At 44.1% G+C, this 18,791-nt stretch overlaps 1 protein-coding gene and 1 long non-coding RNA gene across 5 annotated transcripts in view; one reads left to right on the top strand and one right to left on the bottom strand.

Moving 5' to 3' along the window:
- LOC118576775 (cytochrome P450 2A3) overlaps positions 1-3,849 on the bottom strand; it is a 52,043-nt gene extending 48,194 nt beyond the window's left edge. For 3 of the 4 annotated variants that reach the window (XM_036176997.1, XM_036176995.1, XM_036176996.1), the window contains exons 1-5: positions 3,670-3,849; positions 3,242-3,404; positions 2,404-2,553; positions 1,979-2,139; positions 360-536 (exon numbers count right to left, since the gene is read on the bottom strand). In XM_036176997.1, coding sequence (XP_036032890.1) covers positions 360-536; positions 1,979-2,139; positions 2,404-2,553; positions 3,242-3,404; positions 3,670-3,849 — 831 coding nt within the window. Of the gene's footprint in view, positions 1-359; positions 537-1,978; positions 2,140-2,403; positions 2,554-3,241; positions 3,405-3,647 lie in introns of all 4 variants that reach the window. The other variant, XM_036176998.1, reaches the window with a different exon arrangement.
- LOC118576777 overlaps positions 1,893-18,791 on the top strand; it is a 24,080-nt gene continuing 7,181 nt past the window's right edge. The window contains exon 1 of the long non-coding RNA XR_004943990.1: positions 1,893-2,561. This is a non-coding gene — a long non-coding RNA (uncharacterized LOC118576777). The remainder of the gene's footprint in view (positions 2,562-18,791) is intronic.

Below are 18,791 nucleotides of genomic sequence, written 5' to 3'. Positions count from 1 at the left end.
TGAGGTGGGATGCACAGCCTCCTTGCTGTGCTATCAGACAGGGTCACCTATATCTGCAGATATATCTGTAAAATGGGAGTCAAAATACAACCTCACTCAAGAGTTGTGGGTGTTAACTAATGAATAAAACTACGCCTTTAAAACAGTGCCAGGAACATGGCAGCCCTCTACACTGGCTGCTACCTCAGCCTATACAGCCTCCCAAGAATAAGGGAGTAGTGGATGGGATAGTGATGTTGAATGAGGTTTATAATGAGCGGACTGATGAGTGGTCCTCTGTTAACTCCCCCCTCCCTGTGCTTGATTTTATCCTACTTGGCTTTGAACCTCCCATCCTGCTCCCTGTCTTCTGGGTTTACCTCCAGCATTCGGATAAGGAAGGAGTCGATGAAGTCCCGGGGGGAATTGGGATCCAGGGTGCGCTGGTTCTGTTCCACCTTCTTGGCTATGAAGTCTTCCAGCCCCTGCAGTTCCTTAAAGGCCTGTTGCTGTGACCCTGGCAGGTGCTTCATCACGGAAGAGAACATCTCATAGAGCTGATGGTGGGAAGGGAATGAGAAACCAAGGCAGCTGTCACTGGACAAAACCCAACAGATGTGGCATCTGTCTTAAGATGAGGGACATTCACATCACCTGTCCAGGAGTTTAGGCATCCAGAGTTTTCTTATAGTTTAAGCATGAGGGCTATTGTTCAAGATTTTAAATGAGGTAGATTTGGGAATTCATGCAGGTTTGGGATATTCGTGTGGGGCTGGGGTGGGAGGCAGCCAGTTGTTGGTAGGAATTGCTGATGTACATGTTTAGGTGGTTGGGTGACTTGAGACAGCTTCATATACTAATGGGATTTGGATTGATGAGTTCTAATAGGCATTCCAATATTAAATTAGTGCTGGACAGTCAAAATAGAAAAATTATGCAATCAACCTGAATGTCCAAAAACAGTGCAATGGAGAAGGAAAATGTGATACATTATACACAGCTGAATTATTTTTCATCCATTAAAAACAAAGTTACAGCATTTTCAGGAAAATGGGTTCAACTGGAGATAATCATATTAAGCAAATTTAACTAGTCTTAGCGAGAGAATTCATGTATTTTTTCCATTTGTGGTATAGATACATTAAATCATGTGTGTACATATGTATATATACATATATATGAATACATATGGACATGTATATCTTGGAAGTGGAAGAAAAACAGTTTCAGGGGACAAAGAGGACTAAAGGAGGAGAAGGTGTGAGAAAAGGGGAGGTAGGGAATATGGGGGTGAATAGGCTCAATACACAATATATGCTGGTTCAAAAGAAAAGTATTTTAAAGTAGTGCTGATTTTCACGTATCCACCTGCATTGTTATTCCAACAGCTGCACAAAGGGCCCTACTTAGGTGTGTGAGTGAGCTGTGTTGGAAGACCCTTAACTGGGGTGTTTGAGGGACATTCTGTGCAGACATTTTGCTATTTCTGTGGCTGAGTAAGCGGTACTCATCTACATAATCCAGTGTGCTGGCTCCAAAACATTTTGCAGATGGCATATGATTTGAGTGACCTGGATTTTGCAGCATCTGGCACTTGGGAACTGAAGGGGGCTAGTGTATTCAGTAGTCCTTCCTGTAGCGACCTTGAGTTAGAGAGTAAAATGAATTGTTTTTTTGTTTGTTTGTTTGTTTGTTTGTTTATGAAGATAGGGTTTCTCTGAGCAAAATGAATTGTGATGGTAACGCCCGCTGAGACAGCTCTCTCTCTCTCTCTCTCTCTCTCTCTCTCTCTCTCTCTCTCTGTGTGTGTGTGTGTGTGTGTGTGTGTGTGTGTGTGTGTGTGTGTTGGCTCTGATTTCTGGCGCAGCGTTGTATTGACATCTGTTCTCACCCAACTGTCAGGCTACTTTGAAGGTACCTGATGGAAGGAGGCTGGCAGTTCAGTAGTGAGCTGGCAGCTGTGGTCTGCGGGTGGTAGGACAAGGCTGAAACAGGTTACCTGCCCTGTGGAGGTAGCTGTGAACTGGAAGCTTCCCAGCATCATCCTCAGCAGTGACAGGAACTCTTTGTCCTCATAGTCAAAGCGGTCCCCGAAAACGATGGAGCTAATGACGTTGGAGACTGTTCTGCTCAGGTAGAAGGTGGGGTCAATGAGAGCACCTGCGGATGGGGAGGGAGAAGAAGAGGGAGACATTGGGACTAGGAAAAAAGCCTCGCGGGGTGATAGCATCAGATACTTTGAATCAGAGAATTCAAAATGAGCACCGGCTGCAGTAGGGAGTCTGCCAAAACCGGGACACCAGGACCCACAGCGGAGACCAGGGCGCTCTTCCCTGGCTCAGTTCCCATCCTGGATCATAGTGCTGCTTTTCCTATAGTATCTTGCCCTTGGTCGGTCCTGAGAACTTGCGGGGCTCTGCTTACCGTTTGTCTTCCGGAATGACTCCAGGAGAAAGCCCGCCTCCTCTTGGATGCGCTCCTCGATGCCACGCTTGCCTACGCCGAAGTCCCGCAGCGTGGCGATGGAAAAGCGCCGCAGCTGCTTGGCCCGCTCTCCGCTGCTGAAGGCTACTCCTGGGAAGGTGAGTGAGGGACAGGGAGAAGTCAGAGAAGAGGGGCACAGCTGGCCACTGACCATCTTTGCACTGTTCCCCAAGAGGAGAAAGATGCACGCAGACGGTGCCACAAAACTACGGATAAAAGAGAGAGTGAGTTAGAGGACAGTAGGAAGAGGGAGACAGAGGGACAGATGCAAGAGGCGCGGAGAAGGGAGACTGTGGAGATCTGCGGGTGGATACAGTTGTGAAAGACTTATAATTGAGCTAGGGAAGAGAGGGAAATAGGGAGAGAGACACTAAGAGAGTTTGGGAAGGGTTGCTGTCGGGAGATTGGACTTGGGAACAGATGTTCTGTGATGTTCTGACAGTGGAAGAAGAAAGCAGCAGAGAGGAAGAGAGACAGTATCATGGGCAATCACAGAAGCTAAGAATGATGGTGTGGAGTGCGGGGAAAGCTTCAGAGGCGCAGGATTTGGATAGAGGAATCCCAAGGCGCAAGAGGAGGCATGGGTGGTGGATCAGGACACACAGGCAGAGAGACAGGGAGATTAGGATGTAATGGGTCCAGACCTGACACAGCAGGAGGCACCGATGTGAGAAGATAGCCTTGAAGGGACAGAAGCTGAGGAACAGGGACAAGGCTGAGGAAATTGATGCCTTCTAAATGTCCCCTGCCACATTCCCCTCTACCTTGTCTCCCTCACCATAGCCTTTGAAGAGCCAGTCAAAGGTGGCCTGCTCGCCACGCCCACTGAATTCCTCAGCTTGATCTACCAGAGCCTCCTTGACAGCTTCCTGTCCACATAGCACCACGATTCGGCGAGGCCCCAGGTGGATGGTGAACACAGGGCCATAGCGTTCGCTGATCTGGTGGAAGTGGATGAGTGAGGTTAGAGGGGAGGGGTCAGACCTTGATGTCAGGTCTGGGATTCATTTCTCTGGAGTTCTAACAGCTATCAGATGGGATGTCCCAAGATGTGATCTCACATGCCTAGGATCTGGTTGCTAATTCTTCACAGTTCCCCCGGCCTAAAATTACACTCCCACCTGGTGATACCCTACCACAAAGCTTCAATCAAAATTGAGCATCCTTCCATGCCCCCATTCTACCCATCTCCCTGCTCAGTGGCACCTTCATGAGGGAGTTGTACATCTGCTCTGTGTTCAGCTGAAGGTAGTTCCCAATGAAGGGCAATGGGGTGGGTCCTGGAGGCAGCTTCCCTGAGAGCTTCCTCTGCTTCCAGACAGACATCAAGACCAGGACGATGAGGAAGGCCAGCACGGTCACCAGGAGCAGTCCAGAGGCCAGCATGGTGGCAATGAGGGTGACAGACAGACAGATGGTGATGGCTGAATTAGTTTGCTTTTATATATCCTGAGGTAGAAGGGTGGGTGGCCTTTGGTCTTGATTATGTAATTGTCTCATTTCACCTCCAGACTATGCCCCCATCATGACTAAGTTTGGGACATAGTCAACAATCAAGGAGGAGGAGTGCCCCATGAGGGATTAGCACAGAGTAGACTGAACTTGTGACATCTGAGAAAGTAGTATTCCAGGGCTATGTGTTACACAGGAATGGGACAGTAGACAGAAACCAGAACTGAATCCTTCATAAAATTTATATTGGAGACTCTTCTGAGCTTTGGGTGCGGGTTCCCCTGGGAAGGGACTAAAATGATGTGATATTAGGATCTCAGGAGAGAAGAATTCTGTATTTCATTGGCTTGAAACAGGGCGAATGGCTGTGAATTTGAAAGTCCATTTTCTCCCTTACTTGAGACAAGTTCTCAGTATGTAGTGTTGGCCAGCCTGAAGCTCACTGTGTAGACCACAGAGATCCACCTGTCTCTGCCTCCAGAGTGCTGGCATTAAAGGCCTACACCACCACACCTAACTCTGGGGATCTCCCAATGAAGAGCGTCCTGAATTTAAGGAACCAAGAAGGGGAGACTCCGGGCTATGGGTTGTGGATCACAAGGTGAGAATGACTGTGGATGAGTACCTGGGAGAAGTATATGGAGATCCCAACAGGATCTTGGAGTCCACATTTGTACTTGGGTGTGGATATACTTTGGTTTTGGCCCCAGGCTATCTCTTGATTCCTAGAACCATTAGGGAAGTCCCTGAGTCTAGGATAGACCTCTGGAACATAGGATCTGGGAAAGGTGGGGAAGACCAAAATCCTATTCCAGTGGAACTTTGTATACCACTAAAGACAACAACTGAGGTTCATGGTTGTCAGAAGGATTGTCTAGGTCTTGAGAAATGATAACAACCACGACTATGGTAGAAAAGTTCTAATTTACAAAAGCCTCCCTCCTCATCCCTATCCTGATCTGGGTTCACTGGCTCATTGTTGTTGTTGTTTACAGAAGTTCCCCACTTTACATATGGATGCATGGAGGGTGGCATAGGGTCACAGATGTGAAAAGCCTGAAAGTCAGAGGCATCAAAACCCACCTTAGCCTACATTTTCAGCTTTCTCTTTTTAGACTTCTTTCCCCACCAGTGGGAAGAGAGCATAGGGGATGGGAGGGTGTCATAATTGGGGTGTGTGGTAAGTGGGCCAATGCCTGCATTGCCAGGGGATATTATTAGCAGAAAGAGAGAATGGAGGTTGATAGACTTAGGTAAGCATCCAGCATGGGGAACAGAAGAGGACACTGGGATGCTAAGGGTGGCCACAGAGAAGGGAAGAGGGGCCACTGTTCTCCCACATTGAAATTCTTCTATAATAATCAGGACAGTTACTTTTTGATGAACCTTCTCCCTTGGAAGATTATGTGTATCCCATCTGTGGGATTTTAGTAATTACAGAGTTGGTGCATCATCAACCTCACTGAAATTGCCAAGATCATAAAGGAGCTGGAATTTGACTCACTCTTCTCTTCATTGCCTGGCCCAGCTCAGCCTGGGAGTGACATGGGGACTAAGCTTAGCCACAGGGTGAGTGCTGAGATTGGAATCTGCAGTGGACAAAAGACAAGAAACTGACAGTTGCTATGTCAATATCAAGCAGCCCTAGGAGGGAGGAGGATGAGGCTGGCATTGAGATTGTCCCTATGAAGCATTAAGGTCAGAAAGCACTTAGCACTGAACTTGACACCAAGGGGACATTAGTAGAATCACTTTTTAGGCTAAGAGGGACCTTGAGAGTGGAGGCAGGTTGTCACTGGAATTGCCTGAATGAAGACATACATGTGGCATCATACAGGCTCTGGATTTGCCTCAGCTAGGCCCTGGGAGGGGACTCAGATGGAGACTGGCAGTCTTTGATGAGTGGACCACTTATGGTGGTGCCCTAGCTTTAGATAGGTGGAGGTGGACGAGGCTGGGACTCCCATGAGTGGCATCTCACTCATCTCATTCTAGGCTGCTGGACTCTGAGGCCTGTTGGGGAGAAACAAGGGGCATAGAAGAAAGCAGAGAGAAAAGCTGTTTGTTGACTTTGGAATTGGAAGAGGCAGGGAATGGGATTAGCCTAGGCTTGGCAGGTAGTAATCTCTTCTTAATCCTTATTACCAGCCTGCACCTGCACTAGCCCTCTCCCCTTGTTTCCACTTGAATAGGAGGAAGGGAACAATTTGGAGAATTTGTTTCTCAGTGAAGGTGGCAACAGGAAGGATCCCTGAGTGTTCTGGCAGGCTCCCATGATCTGTACAGGGGTTGGGTGTGGGAGGGCTAGAATGGGAACAGAGCTTGAAGAGTTCAGGAGAGATCAAGTGTATTTGTTCTTATTGATTTCTGTGGCCACCTGAATGACAGAGCAGGAATTGAAGTCACGTGGGAGGGACACAGGCACACAGAAGAGGGATTGGTGCCTGCAGTCACCTGGAAGAGACATGTGTAAGTGCAGTATCTCAAGACAGGCTTCCAGAGTGAGTTAGTGGTGAACACAGAAAATCTCCCTTTGATGGGCCTTAGTTTCCCTTTCTGGGTGAGTGGGTAAGAGCAAGGGCAAGGCAAGGAATGGAACCCTAGCCTGGGAAGACCCGCCCCCCCAAATCCTGTCAGTCTCCCTGAAATCCTCTCTGTTGTTGTGTGACCTTGAAGAGCTGACTTCATTGACAAACTGAGCTTTAGGGGCCCAAGCACTGAGTGCATGACCTCTTGGTAGTAACGAGTTAATGCATAAAGGCAACAAATATTAGCCATTTTATACATTCATTATTGCAGCTTAATAATCCATAAAAATAGGAGATGGGTTCAATCTGTCTTTTGCAATCTCTGGTTTTTATTGTAGCATAGAGTATCCAGCACTGAATAAGATGTTCTTCCCTAGAAGTCTCTGCCTCACGACTTCCAGTACTATGAAAGCCAGCCAGCAAGGAGACAATTTGCTAGCCAGTACAAGATTGATCTCTCTGTGTCCTGGAGCCAAAGTTGGTGGTGTTTTCACCAACAGGGTCCTAACATCTAGTTATGGTGGGCAAGCAAGAGCCATGGCAAATGCCTATCTTGTTTGAGTGCCTCCAGGACCAGGAGAGGGTGTCTGAGAAACCTCTCTCCCCAGTACTTCTTTACTGAAGCCAAACACTGGGGCCCTTCCACCCCCAGAGCTCTGAATAGAAAGTTTATCCTGAAGGGCTGATGCTCTATTGAGCAATTTTTGAGCAAGTACAGATTATCTTTAGATGCTCAGATTGTTCTGGATGGAGCTGAAGCCTGCACAGGACTTTGCCCTGCTGTCTGTCTTCCCTCCTCACCATAGACTATCCACTTCTCCTTTTTTCTTTCTCCTCCTAGTAAGTCCCTGTCATCTCCAAGAGTCCTCTGTGTTTATGAATATCTTCATGTTGTTATCAGTTTGATTAGTAAGTTATGACAGGTGCTTCTGCCTTGCCTCGCTTTGCTTGCACATCCTTCTGTGAGTATTGTTTTGAGTACATGTTTGGGTTCTCCAGGGAGAAGGGGAAAGAGGAAGTCACTGACACACAAGCCAGGTCTCAGACATGAGATGAGTGGAATAGAATGGATGTTTGACCGTTGCCCCCTCCCCCACCCCATCCCTACACACTTTTAATCTCATCTGTTAACTTCCTGTGGTCTCTTCTTGCTCTGACCCAAAACTCCCAGGACACAAATGGTTTCTCCCAAACGTATCTGAAATCTATAATCCTGTACAAAATGAGCTTTTCCTTTTATTATTTTTATTGTTGTTTGTGTACATGTGCATGTGTACACATGTGGAGCACAGAGGTCAGTGTATCTTCTTCAATTGCTCTCCACATTAAGACCTAATATATTTTTGCTGAACCCAGAGCTCAAGGATTTGACTAGCCTGTGTGGCTAATGAGGCTCAGGGATCCTCCTGGATCCATCTCTGCCAACCCCAGCACTGTGAGGTGAATAGAACCAAAGTGTGTGTGCCACCATGCCTGGCTTCTGATGTGGGGGGCAGGGATCCCCGTGCTTATACAACATGTCCTTTACCTGCCGGGCTGCCTCCTCAGTGTCTCTCCTTTTCTTTTAAAGTGAGATGAAATAACATATGAACTAAATGTTCGTAGAGAAAATCTCAGTGGCATTTAGTGTATTCACCGTGTTATGCAACCACCACTCTATCAAATATCAAAACATTTCCCAATGAAAATCTTAAGTAAACCTAAGGTAGTGGCAACTTACTTTGGGGTCTACACTAATGAGAATTCTGTGTGGAAATGGCCTGTGTGTCTGTAAGTTACATGTCTGTTGTAGCCCTGTGTGCTGTTTTGAAGGTTTTTTTTTTTTTTTTTTTTTTTTTTTTTTAGGAATCCCCAGAAAGTTGTCCCTAAACACCTATGATTTTTAAGCATTACCATAAGCTCCATACAAAAGAACTCCAGAACTAGATAGACAAGAACGAGTGTATCTCAATAAGAGAGATATTTGACTTTTTATCCCCATTGCATCCTTTGGTTCGTTAACCAGTTATGACCTGGTCAACCAGGGTACACTGCCCCCAGGTCACTGGTATCAAGGTAGTGAGTGATTCTTGAGAACAAAAGGCTGTGGCCAGAGAGAGAAAATATTTGCCTCTCAGATTTCACAGTTGTAACAAGGATTAGGAAAGAGTTTGGGGAGTGGTGGTTGAAAGCATGTGAAGGGGAAAAGCAGAGGAGAGAAGAAAGTCCAGCTCCTTTCTGTCTGGTTTTCACCCTCCATCAGGAGTGCCTCCCCACAAGGAAAACAACAGGACATGTGGAATGCATGCAGAGAAAGAGGTTTGATTGACACATGGGATGGAAATAGCTTGGAAGAACAGATCTGTATTTATTTATTTAATAATCCCAGTTAAAAAGATATATACTTTACATACATACATATTCTTACGTGGGAGATAACAAACTGTTAACACCCATGTCCAGCTCTTCCAGCCAGTGCGCCAGTGGTGGATGGGGACAGGCCTCATTTCATGAACGTGTTTCTTCAATGTCCTCAGTTTCCTGTAAGAAACCTGTAGCACACTGGGGAAAACGTTACTTCAACAAACACAGGAAATTATTATTTAAGAAAAAATAAAACAAAACTCATGCTGTCAAAGAAAACCAAGTCGAAGTGTTTACATTTCACCTTTGTTATCAAAAAGGAGGAGGCTGCTGTTTCTTATTTGGATCTGTTCATTCACTTCATTTGTTTTCTTCATTTTGGAGCTTGGTGTTTAACCTGAACACCTTTCATCTGAGGCCTGCATGGCTGGTTTTCCACACATGATTCTCATCACCTGGAGGTGGGTCTTTACCAGCTCTGGGAGCCTTTGTTTCTGCTTTAATTTTTATGAGAACTTCAGCAGTCAGCTCCTCCTCACTCCTATTTTTTTCTTTTCTTTTCCGTCACTTCCCCTCATTCCCTATCCTCCATCCAAACCCGCTCATACACCCCCTTGTTCTCTTTCCGTTCACATCCTCTTTATTCATGAATAATTGTCAAATGCATATATGTATGGACCGCTTGTAATAATGGACCACTTAGGACTGAGCAGTGGGAAGGCGTACCCAGAAGAGCCCTGTGTGAAATGCTTCTTGCAGAATGGGTTCTCCAGGAAGAAGGGGAAAGACTGACACGCAAGCCAGGTCTCAGACATGAGATGCGTGGAATAGAATGGATGTTTGACCATTGCCCCCTCCCCCACCCCATCCCTACACACTTTTAATCTTATTTATTAACTTCCTGCCATCTCTCACTCTGACCCAAAACTCTCAGGACACAAATGGCTCCTCCCAAATGTACCTGAAATTTATAATCCAATACAAAACAAGCCTTTCCTATTATTATTATTATTATTATTATTATTATTATTATTATTATTATTGTGTTTGTGTACATGTGCATTGTGCACATGTTGAGGACAGAGGTCAGTGTATCTTCTTCAATTGCTCTCCACATTAAGACCTAATATATTTTTGCTGAACCCAGAGCTCAACGATTTGACTAGCCTGTGTGGCTAATGAGGCTCAGGGATCCTCCTGGATCCATCTCTCCCAAAACCAGCACTGTGAGATGAATAGAACAAAATGTATATATCCACACATATACATATATCACTACTTGAGGCTTTTCATCATTGTTGTTACGGTGGTCTTCACCTTCTCTGGGAGCTGAGACTATATCTCTTGGTCTCTTGGAGAGTACCTCCCTACTCAGCCACTCCGTGAAGTAGGACTGGAAGGTGCCCCTGGGGATTCCTGATGTATTGTATTTGTAAATGATATTGGCCACATTTTTTACGTTAAGACTCAATATAATTAGCATATAACATAAAGGGTTCTGTTTGTTTTGGTTGATCCTCTGTCTTTAGCCCCTCTTCCCTCTCCCTGATCCATTCCCCTAGTCTTCATCCTAGGAGCTCGACTTTTGTGTTCATATAACATGTATTCTACTGTCTCTCGTATGTAAGACCTCTTTTTAAATTACAAATAGTAACCAGATATATTTAAGGTGTACAATTCAATTTTTTGATATGTTATACATTGTAGAATCGATAAATCAGGGTAATTAGAATACATATTGTGTCACAAAGGATTTTGTGTGCGAACACTCAGAATCTTAGGAGTATTCCAGAACATGATACCTTGTTATTAACCACAGCCTTCGTGTTGCACAATAGATCTGTTTATGTCTCTAGCTTACCTGATATTCTAATCCTTTGACCAACACTTCTCCTCTCCCAGCCTCTGGCTACTGCCAGCCTATTTTCTTCTCCTATGAGTTCAGCTTTCTGAGTCTCTCCATGTATGTGAGATCATGTGTTTGTCTTTCAAAAGAAGAAAATATATTTTTTATGAGGATGAAGATGTTGTGAATTCTCTAAGGGGAGTTCCATCTCTGGCAGTGGTTGAGTGAGCTCCTATTGAATCCAGTGAACAGTAACTACACACTATGAAAAAATATTTTCATAGTTGACTAAAATTTCTAGAGAGCAGAGAAAAGCAGATACTGGAAGAGTTGAGTGAAGGATTTCCCACTTTTGTCTTTGTTTGGTTTCATTCTAAGGGTGGCAGGCCATGAACAGCACCGTGTGGGATGACAAAAACTCAGATGGAATATTTGTCTTTTCTCAAATTTCAAGAGCCAGGCAACAGAGCTAATTGTGATTAATTACAGTGTAGTTGGTAGTGACGTTTGAAATTCTAAAGATCAGAGAAAACAAGACAAGATGAGATCAAGTCCTATGTATAAATCTTGCCCAAATTTATGACTGATTATTTAGGTACTTATGAACTGAAACACTCATAGCTAGAAGCACTGAGGCAGAGTTTCAGTACTGAGCATTTAAATTTAGCTATGTCAACTGCTCTTTGAAACAAAAACAATGCCACAATATTCTTCAATAGAACATAACAGAATCCAACAAGGTCTCACTTCTAGTACATAGGTTAAAAACCCAAACTTAGCAGGTGTATAAAGATATGGGGAAATATGACCTATCCTCAAACAAACAAACAAACAAACAAATAAAAGACAGCTGATGGAGACCAACCCCAGGGTGACTACGATATTGTGTTTTGGCTGATAGATGTTCAAAACTTATTACTTAATCAGATAGTCTTATGGATTACCCTGTTCTGATTCATATACCATTGTATAATGATGAAGTAGTTAATGTCTAAGGTGATAAACATGGCACCTTTTAATTTTATTTTATGTGTATGAATATTTGGTCTGCATGAATGACTGTGTACTATGTGCATGACTGGTGCCCTTGGAGGCCAGAAGAGTGGATCAGATCCCTGGAACTGGCATTGCAGATGGTTGTGAACCATGTATGTGCTGTGAATGGAATTGGGCCTTCTGGAAGAGCAATCAGTGCTCTTAACCACTGAACCATCTCTCTGGTCCTTGATTGTTGATACCTTTTTGAGGCTTGAAAATACCTATAGTTAGAAATACCTATAGCATAGAAAACTACTGAGCCATTTCTCCAGTCTCTGATTTAATTTTGACACATTTCTGAGGTGTGAAAATGTCTATAGTTTATAAGTGGAGAAATTGAGGTCATCAACTTGGAAAACTACACAGGCAAGATTTGAGTCTGGGTCTCTCTGTTGGCAACACTAGGACCCTCAATCTCTTCTTCTAGCATCAAGCTGGAGATAATAAAGGAGCAAGAACAAGACTGAGGAAAATCAGTTTGCACAATGCTCAGTTTGAAAAGATGAATCTACTTTGTTTTAATCATTAAATAAATTGTACACCTACTTTTGTGGACAGGGTGGTTTCAGACCTTATCAGAGAGTTTGGCCCTGCTTCTGGCCTCATTGATTTTTCACCTAGTTTGAGATGTCAACAATTCCTAATTCATAGTTTCAGTGAGTCAATCCTAAGCCACAGTTTTAACTCTGTGCTAGCCTTGTTCAATAGCAAGTTAGAGAGCAGGGCCTTAAGTCTTGGGAACATGCACACAATGTAACACTACCTGTAATTCAGAGGTTAGGAAGGAGTTTGTTTTTCTCTCTTTACCCCTTCTTCTGCTAAGTCCAAGTACATAAATAGAGAGATGTGAGAGAGAGAGAAGAGAGGAGAGAGGAGAGAGGAGAGAGGAGAGGAGAGAGGAGAGAGAGGGGGGAGAGGAGAGGAGAGGAGAGGAAAGAGAGAGAGAGAGAGAGAGAGAGAGAGAGAGAGAGAGAGAGAGAGAGAGAGATGCTTCAGGTACAGAGAAGACTTCCGTGTTTTAAGAAGTTGGGAGAAAATTAAATGTTAAGGGATCTGGTGATCTGGTGTCTGGGGTAATGGTTCAGTGGGCAAGAGCATTTGCCTTGTAAGCATAGTGACCTTTTGAATTTGAATTCCCATCAATCACATAAACATCAAGGCATGGCTGCATGTGCATTGGGTGGTAGAGGCAAGTAGAGGCAAGTTAATTCCAATAGCTTCCTTCTTGGCCAGCAAGTATGGCTGAAATGGTGAACTTCCAGTTCAGTGGGAAGCCCTGTGCCAAGGCAGTAAGGTGGAGAACAGTAGAGGATTATATATATATATATGTATATATATATATATATATATATATATATATACATATATATTATTCTATTCTGGCCTCTGCATACACATTGGCATGCATTCATAGATGAGAGAGAGGGAATCTGAATTTAACTCATTAGTGGAGTCCTTGCCTCTGACTGTGATCTTCTGGGCTTAATCCCTAGTAAACACACACACACACACACACACACACACACACACACACACACCACACACACACACACACACACACACACACACACACACACACACAATTTTAAGACTTGTGAGGAACTTAGGTGTCATGGTACATGTTTGTAATCCCAGCACTTTGGAGGTAGAGATAGCAGGAACTACATATGGAATTTGAGGCCAGCCTGGACTACATGTGTACCTGTTTCAATGTCCTACTCTTAACAAAAAGAGACTAATAAGGACTAACATCCTTAACTATAAACCCAAATAATCAACAACATAAAAAAAGAGGGTAAAGATGCCAAAAAGGCACTGGAAACTGTAGCACACCTGTATCAAAGACAATTGGGTTCTAGCACCGCTATAGCATTCTCCCAGAAGAAACACTACTAGCAGCGAATTAATTAATCTGAGGGATTCTTGAATGAATCTATATACATGAAACGAACGTACTCCATTCACTTTATTCTTCTGAGTCAGTTCTCTCTTTACACAGCTTTTCTGCTCTCATACTTAGCCCCTTTCTTGCCTGATTCTCTCTACATTTTTCTGCTGTTCTAAGTTCTATCCTAAATCTCCCATCTCATTCTTTCCCATCTTGTTCTCCTTATCTTAATTCTTCCCCCGTCTTAATTCTCCACCCTAGTTCCCCAATGTAGTCTTCTTTGTGTCTCTGAGGTTTTCAGTTATATACACATGCAATCAGCAAATATTCTGGTCAAGGCAAGGTCACCAGGCTTGAATGCTTTCAGGGTCAAAAGGAGGTGATAAGATCCACACAAAGAGCAGTAATTGTCAACTATCATTTAGAACCCAAAAGGGAAGTGACTAATGGGGAATAGAATCAACTGAGGGCTAATTTTGGTTAAAGATCTGAGGAAAGGGATTTATGTGCTCAAACTATTTTCTTAGAAGTGGTTAGTTAAATGTCTATAAGTCACTAAGTCATGAGTGAAAATAAAACTGCCTTTTATTCCCTTGGAGCCATATCTGTCACAGTTTAAATCGGCTGCTCGTTTTCTGGCAGGGTAGGGCAAATGTGCTCAGTAGCTAGGCAACTTATATCACAGCTTGATGTACCTGGTCTGTAAAAGACCTTTAGTTCTGAGTTAATTGTTAAAGGGAGATCTAGAACTAGAGACAGCACTTAGAAGAAAGAGGGTTAAGCTTAATTAGCACACCTGCCTGGCCTTCTCTAACAGATAATCTGGATTCTTATCTGTCTGCAGTCTGTTCTTAGAAAGTGTGGGAAGTATCTCAGATAAGATGGTCCTGGCCGGATTTTGCTAATAATGATAATTACAATTACAGAAAGGCCTGAAATTAGAAGTCTTGACTGTGACTGTTGTTAGCACAGTTGGGGGAAGTTATCCAAATACTCCAGTTGTATCGGGAAAACCATGCCCAGTGAATGATCAAACACACTGTTCTTAGAAAAAGAATTACATGGAAAAGCTACAGTAGCACACAAGAAATTCCTTTCAGAAAATGGCTAATATTCAAAAGCCAATATCACCAAAACTCCTTAAGTCTTGGCTTTATCCTCTGTAAGGGCCCTTGGCTTCTTCCAAGTATTAGCTTTGCCATAGTCAGCTGAATTCCTACTTCATATTTCCATGGCCCACTGCACACCTGTAATACTGGCATTCAGGAGACTGAGGCAGAAGGATCAAGAGTTCCATTCCAAATTAAGCTACATGGTAAGGCCATTTCAAACAAACAAATGGGCAAGTATTACAGTTTGCAATGGTTTGCATATGTTCCCTCTAAAATCCAAGTGTTGTAAATCACTGCCCAAGGCACTGATACTAACAAGTGGGAGTTTATTCTAGAAATTAGTGTGGAGTTCCTCAAAAAAACTGAAAACAGAGCTTTCATATGACCTAGCTATATCAGTCCTGGGCATAGACTCAAAGGACCCCAAATCCCATAACAGAGAGACCTGTATATCCATGTTCACTGCTGCCCTATTAACAATAGTTAGGAAATAGAAACCAGTCTAGTGATCCATCAAGATCCATCAACTTATGAATGATACTGAAAATGTAGTATATATACACAACGGGATGTTGGGGGATATTCAATTACACTGTGAACCCCGAGTTTGCATTTGCATTAAATTAAATTAACCTTGGGTCAGGAGGCTGAGTTAGCAACTCGCTGACAGTAATCATAGAGCAGCAGAGGACATCCTGAAGAGATAGAGAGACACAGGAAGTAGTAGGGAGGGATTTGGAGTGGTGCAGCCATTTTTGGTTTGATGAAGTGGGTCTTTCTGAGACACCAGCAAGGAGAGAAGGTTAGCTAGTTGTGACCCAATCTCTCTGAACTAGCAAGTTTTCACTCCAGCCTTTGAATCTTGAATCTTATTTATAAATAGAATGATAGAGATTTAGTTAAAGCTACCTTTAGTGGCAGTAACAGAGCCACTGGTACGCATGGGAACAGAATTCCCACCAGGCTGTGGTCTGAGAGGCCAGGCTTTGCTGGAGAAGCAGGCCAGAGTTGCAATTCCTGGCTGAAATAGTAGACTAAGGCACAGCTACTGTGCTGAAGTTAAAAAAAAAAAGGGATTCTATTCAGTGCCAAAGAAAAAGAAAAATATGAAATTTGCAGGAAAATGAATGGAACTAGAAAACATTATATTAAGTGGGGTAACCCAAGAACTACATATTTTCTCTCATATATGGAGCCAAGGTTTTTTTTCATTTTTCTTTATTAAGAAATTTTCTACTCACTTCACATATCACCCACAGATTCCCCCTCCTTCCTCTCCCACCCCCAGCCCTCTTTCCCAAGCCACCCCACATCCCCACATCTCCCAAATCAAGGTCTCCCATGGGGAGTCAGCAGAGCCCAGCACACTGAGCCTAGGCAGATCCAAGCCCCTTCCCACTGCACCAAGGCTGTGCATGGCATCACATCACAGGCATGGATTCCCAGAAACCTGTCCTGCACCAGGGACAGATCCAAATCCCCCTGCCTGAGTGCCCCCCAAACAGTTCAAGCCAAACAACCATCTTCGGTATCCAGAGGGTCTAGTCCAGTCCCATGGGGGCTCCACAGCCACCAGTCCACAGTTCATGGGCCTCCACTAGTGTGGCCCGTCATCTCTGCACATCCTCCCATCCTGATCTCAACATCTCCCACCTGCAGAATCCCTCCTCTCTCTCATCAATTGGATTCCTGGAGCTCAGTCTGATGCCTGGCCGTGGATCTCTGCAGCTGCCTCCATCAGTCACTGGACAAAGGGAGCCAAGTTTAAAATTCCAGATTTATGTATGATTGTCAGGAAGAGGCCAGGAATCAGTAAAAGATCCATGAGAGGTGTGTGTAGGGGTGCTAAAAAAGTGGTCTTGAAGGGAATAGTAAAGCACATGTGATGGGAAAGAAGGGTGAACACTGGGAGTAGGAAGGCTTAAATAGGGTGGGGTGAGGAGATAGGGAAGGGGGAGGGCAGGGGAGAGTCAACGAAAATTAAGGATTTCTGAAAAATACATATAGAAATCCATTATCTTATAAGTTAAAAAGTATGATTTAAAAGAAAAAAAAAAAAGAGAGTTTGAATGAAGGCACCCTGCATAGGTGGATAATGGTGTTTTCATAAGCCATGGGTTGGTGAATGAAATCTCAGGCATAGAATACCCCTCCATGAGTTGTCGGTCAGGGAGAACCCAGAAGCCCCTAAACAGCTGTTGCCCTTGTTCTTGGTTGTCCACCAGAACTAGATGGTAAGACCCTGTGCTGAGAACACCACGTGCTTTTGTCATGATGTCTAGAAAGGTCTATTTGGAACAGAGAGGGGAGTTTCCTCCCTGCTGGGTGTTTTTACTATGTGGGGAGGTGCTACGCAGGCTGCTGAGGTGGAAAAGTCATCAGTGTTTTACTCTGCAGTGGACCCTGAGTGCTACAATAATGATCGGCCAGGCATGTTGAGCCCACTGATGCAATAGCGGCATGCATGTTATAGTAGTAACCATCGAGTTTGGTTCAGTGTGAGGCCCACTTCACAGGAGGGAATTCATAGCTGGTCCTGTAAGCCTGGTCAAAAACCCAAGGTTAAAAAGGTTATGGGCCCCAGGGGAGGATATGCTTCTGTTTTGCCCAGTGGATGTGGTAGCAAACTGCCTTCTGAGTATTGTGTTTATACCCATACTTTAGTATCTGTTGTCAACCTCAGTCAAACTTCTTTTTGCAGTGGTCAGCAGCTAATTCAGAGACTTGAATTTGTTCAAGGGTTGAGAATAAATGATTTCCAAGTACTCAGACTTGGTGGGACATTTATATTCTTTCCTCCCCAAGGCTCAAGGGACATTATGGATGAGGGGACGGTAAGAATGTAAGAGCCATAGGATGGGGAGGAACACTGTGACATGCTGTCTTCTGGACATGGCATGATCATTGCACTCACAGACTCACTGTGTTTATGGTTACCTGTGCTAGGTGGATCCTGTCAACATGCCAGCATGGATGGGGGTGGGGCATAGGAGGGTAGTGAATGGCTACTGGGAAAAGAAAAGCCATTTTTCCTCTTTACATTATCCAGTAAATAACTCTAAAGCCATGTGCAGGCAAGTCACCCTAGCTATTTTTTTAAAGGGCAGGAGAAAGGGGGCATCTAGAAGAGTATTGGGAAGATAAAGCGTTCCATAGAGAGTGGGAGGGAGATAATTGGGAAGAATGGAGGTCCATATCATTAAAACACATTCTGTATGTGTGTCTTAGTTAGAGTTCCTGTGGCTGTGATGAAATACTAGGACCAAAGAGCAACTTGGGAAGGAGAGGGTTTATTCAGCTTACCCTTCCAGATCACTGTTCATCACTGAAGGAAGTCAGGACAGGAACTCAAACAGGGCAGAAACCTGGAGGCAGGAGCTGATGCAGAGGCCATGGAAGGGTGCTGCTTACTGGCTTGCTCCCCATGGCTTGCTCAGCCTGCTTTCTTAGAGAACCCAGGACCAGCAGCCCAGGATGGCCCACCCACAATGGGCAGTGGCGGTGGGGTGGGGGGTGGGGAGGTGTTTTCTCTATTGATCACTAATTGAGAAAATATGTTAGAGCTGGATCTAGTGGAGGGATTTCCTCAGCTGAGGCTCCTTCTTCTCTGATGACTCTAGCTTGTGTCAATTTGACACACAAAACCCACCAGTACAATGTGTATGAAATTATTGAATGAATAAAAACATTTTAAAATACATGTTTGTTTTTTCAGTTTGTATTTCAGTGTGGTGAGCTCTCTGGATATATATCTTGTACTTCATTAATCTTTGTTGCTGTTGTTCAGATAAGGACTATCTAGTTTCGAATACAACAAAAACCACTAATTTCTGTTGTGTTTTGATGTCAAGCATCTTTAAAATCCTCTTGTGGCACTTAACTTTCCACGAACACTAGTCTTCAGCTCTTATGTGTTCTCCAACTTTCCTTGATCACAGCCATTTAAAAATTCCCAGTCAGAGTGAGGCATGGCAGTGTGTAGCAATTTCCACTGAATCAAAGTATCCCGCTTCCATGGAGAGTGTTTGCTTGTTTTGTTTGCCTATGGGTTACCGGCACACACTGCACATTTGATAATTATTGACTAAGTGAAATATGAGGAGAGTTTGTTGACATCGAAC

This window comes from Onychomys torridus, chromosome 1 (assembly GCF_903995425.1).
Source record: "Onychomys torridus chromosome 1, mOncTor1.1, whole genome shotgun sequence".
NCBI classification, from domain to species: domain Eukaryota; kingdom Metazoa; phylum Chordata; class Mammalia; order Rodentia; family Cricetidae; genus Onychomys; species Onychomys torridus.
This window is presented reverse-complemented; position numbering and strand designations above follow the sequence as displayed.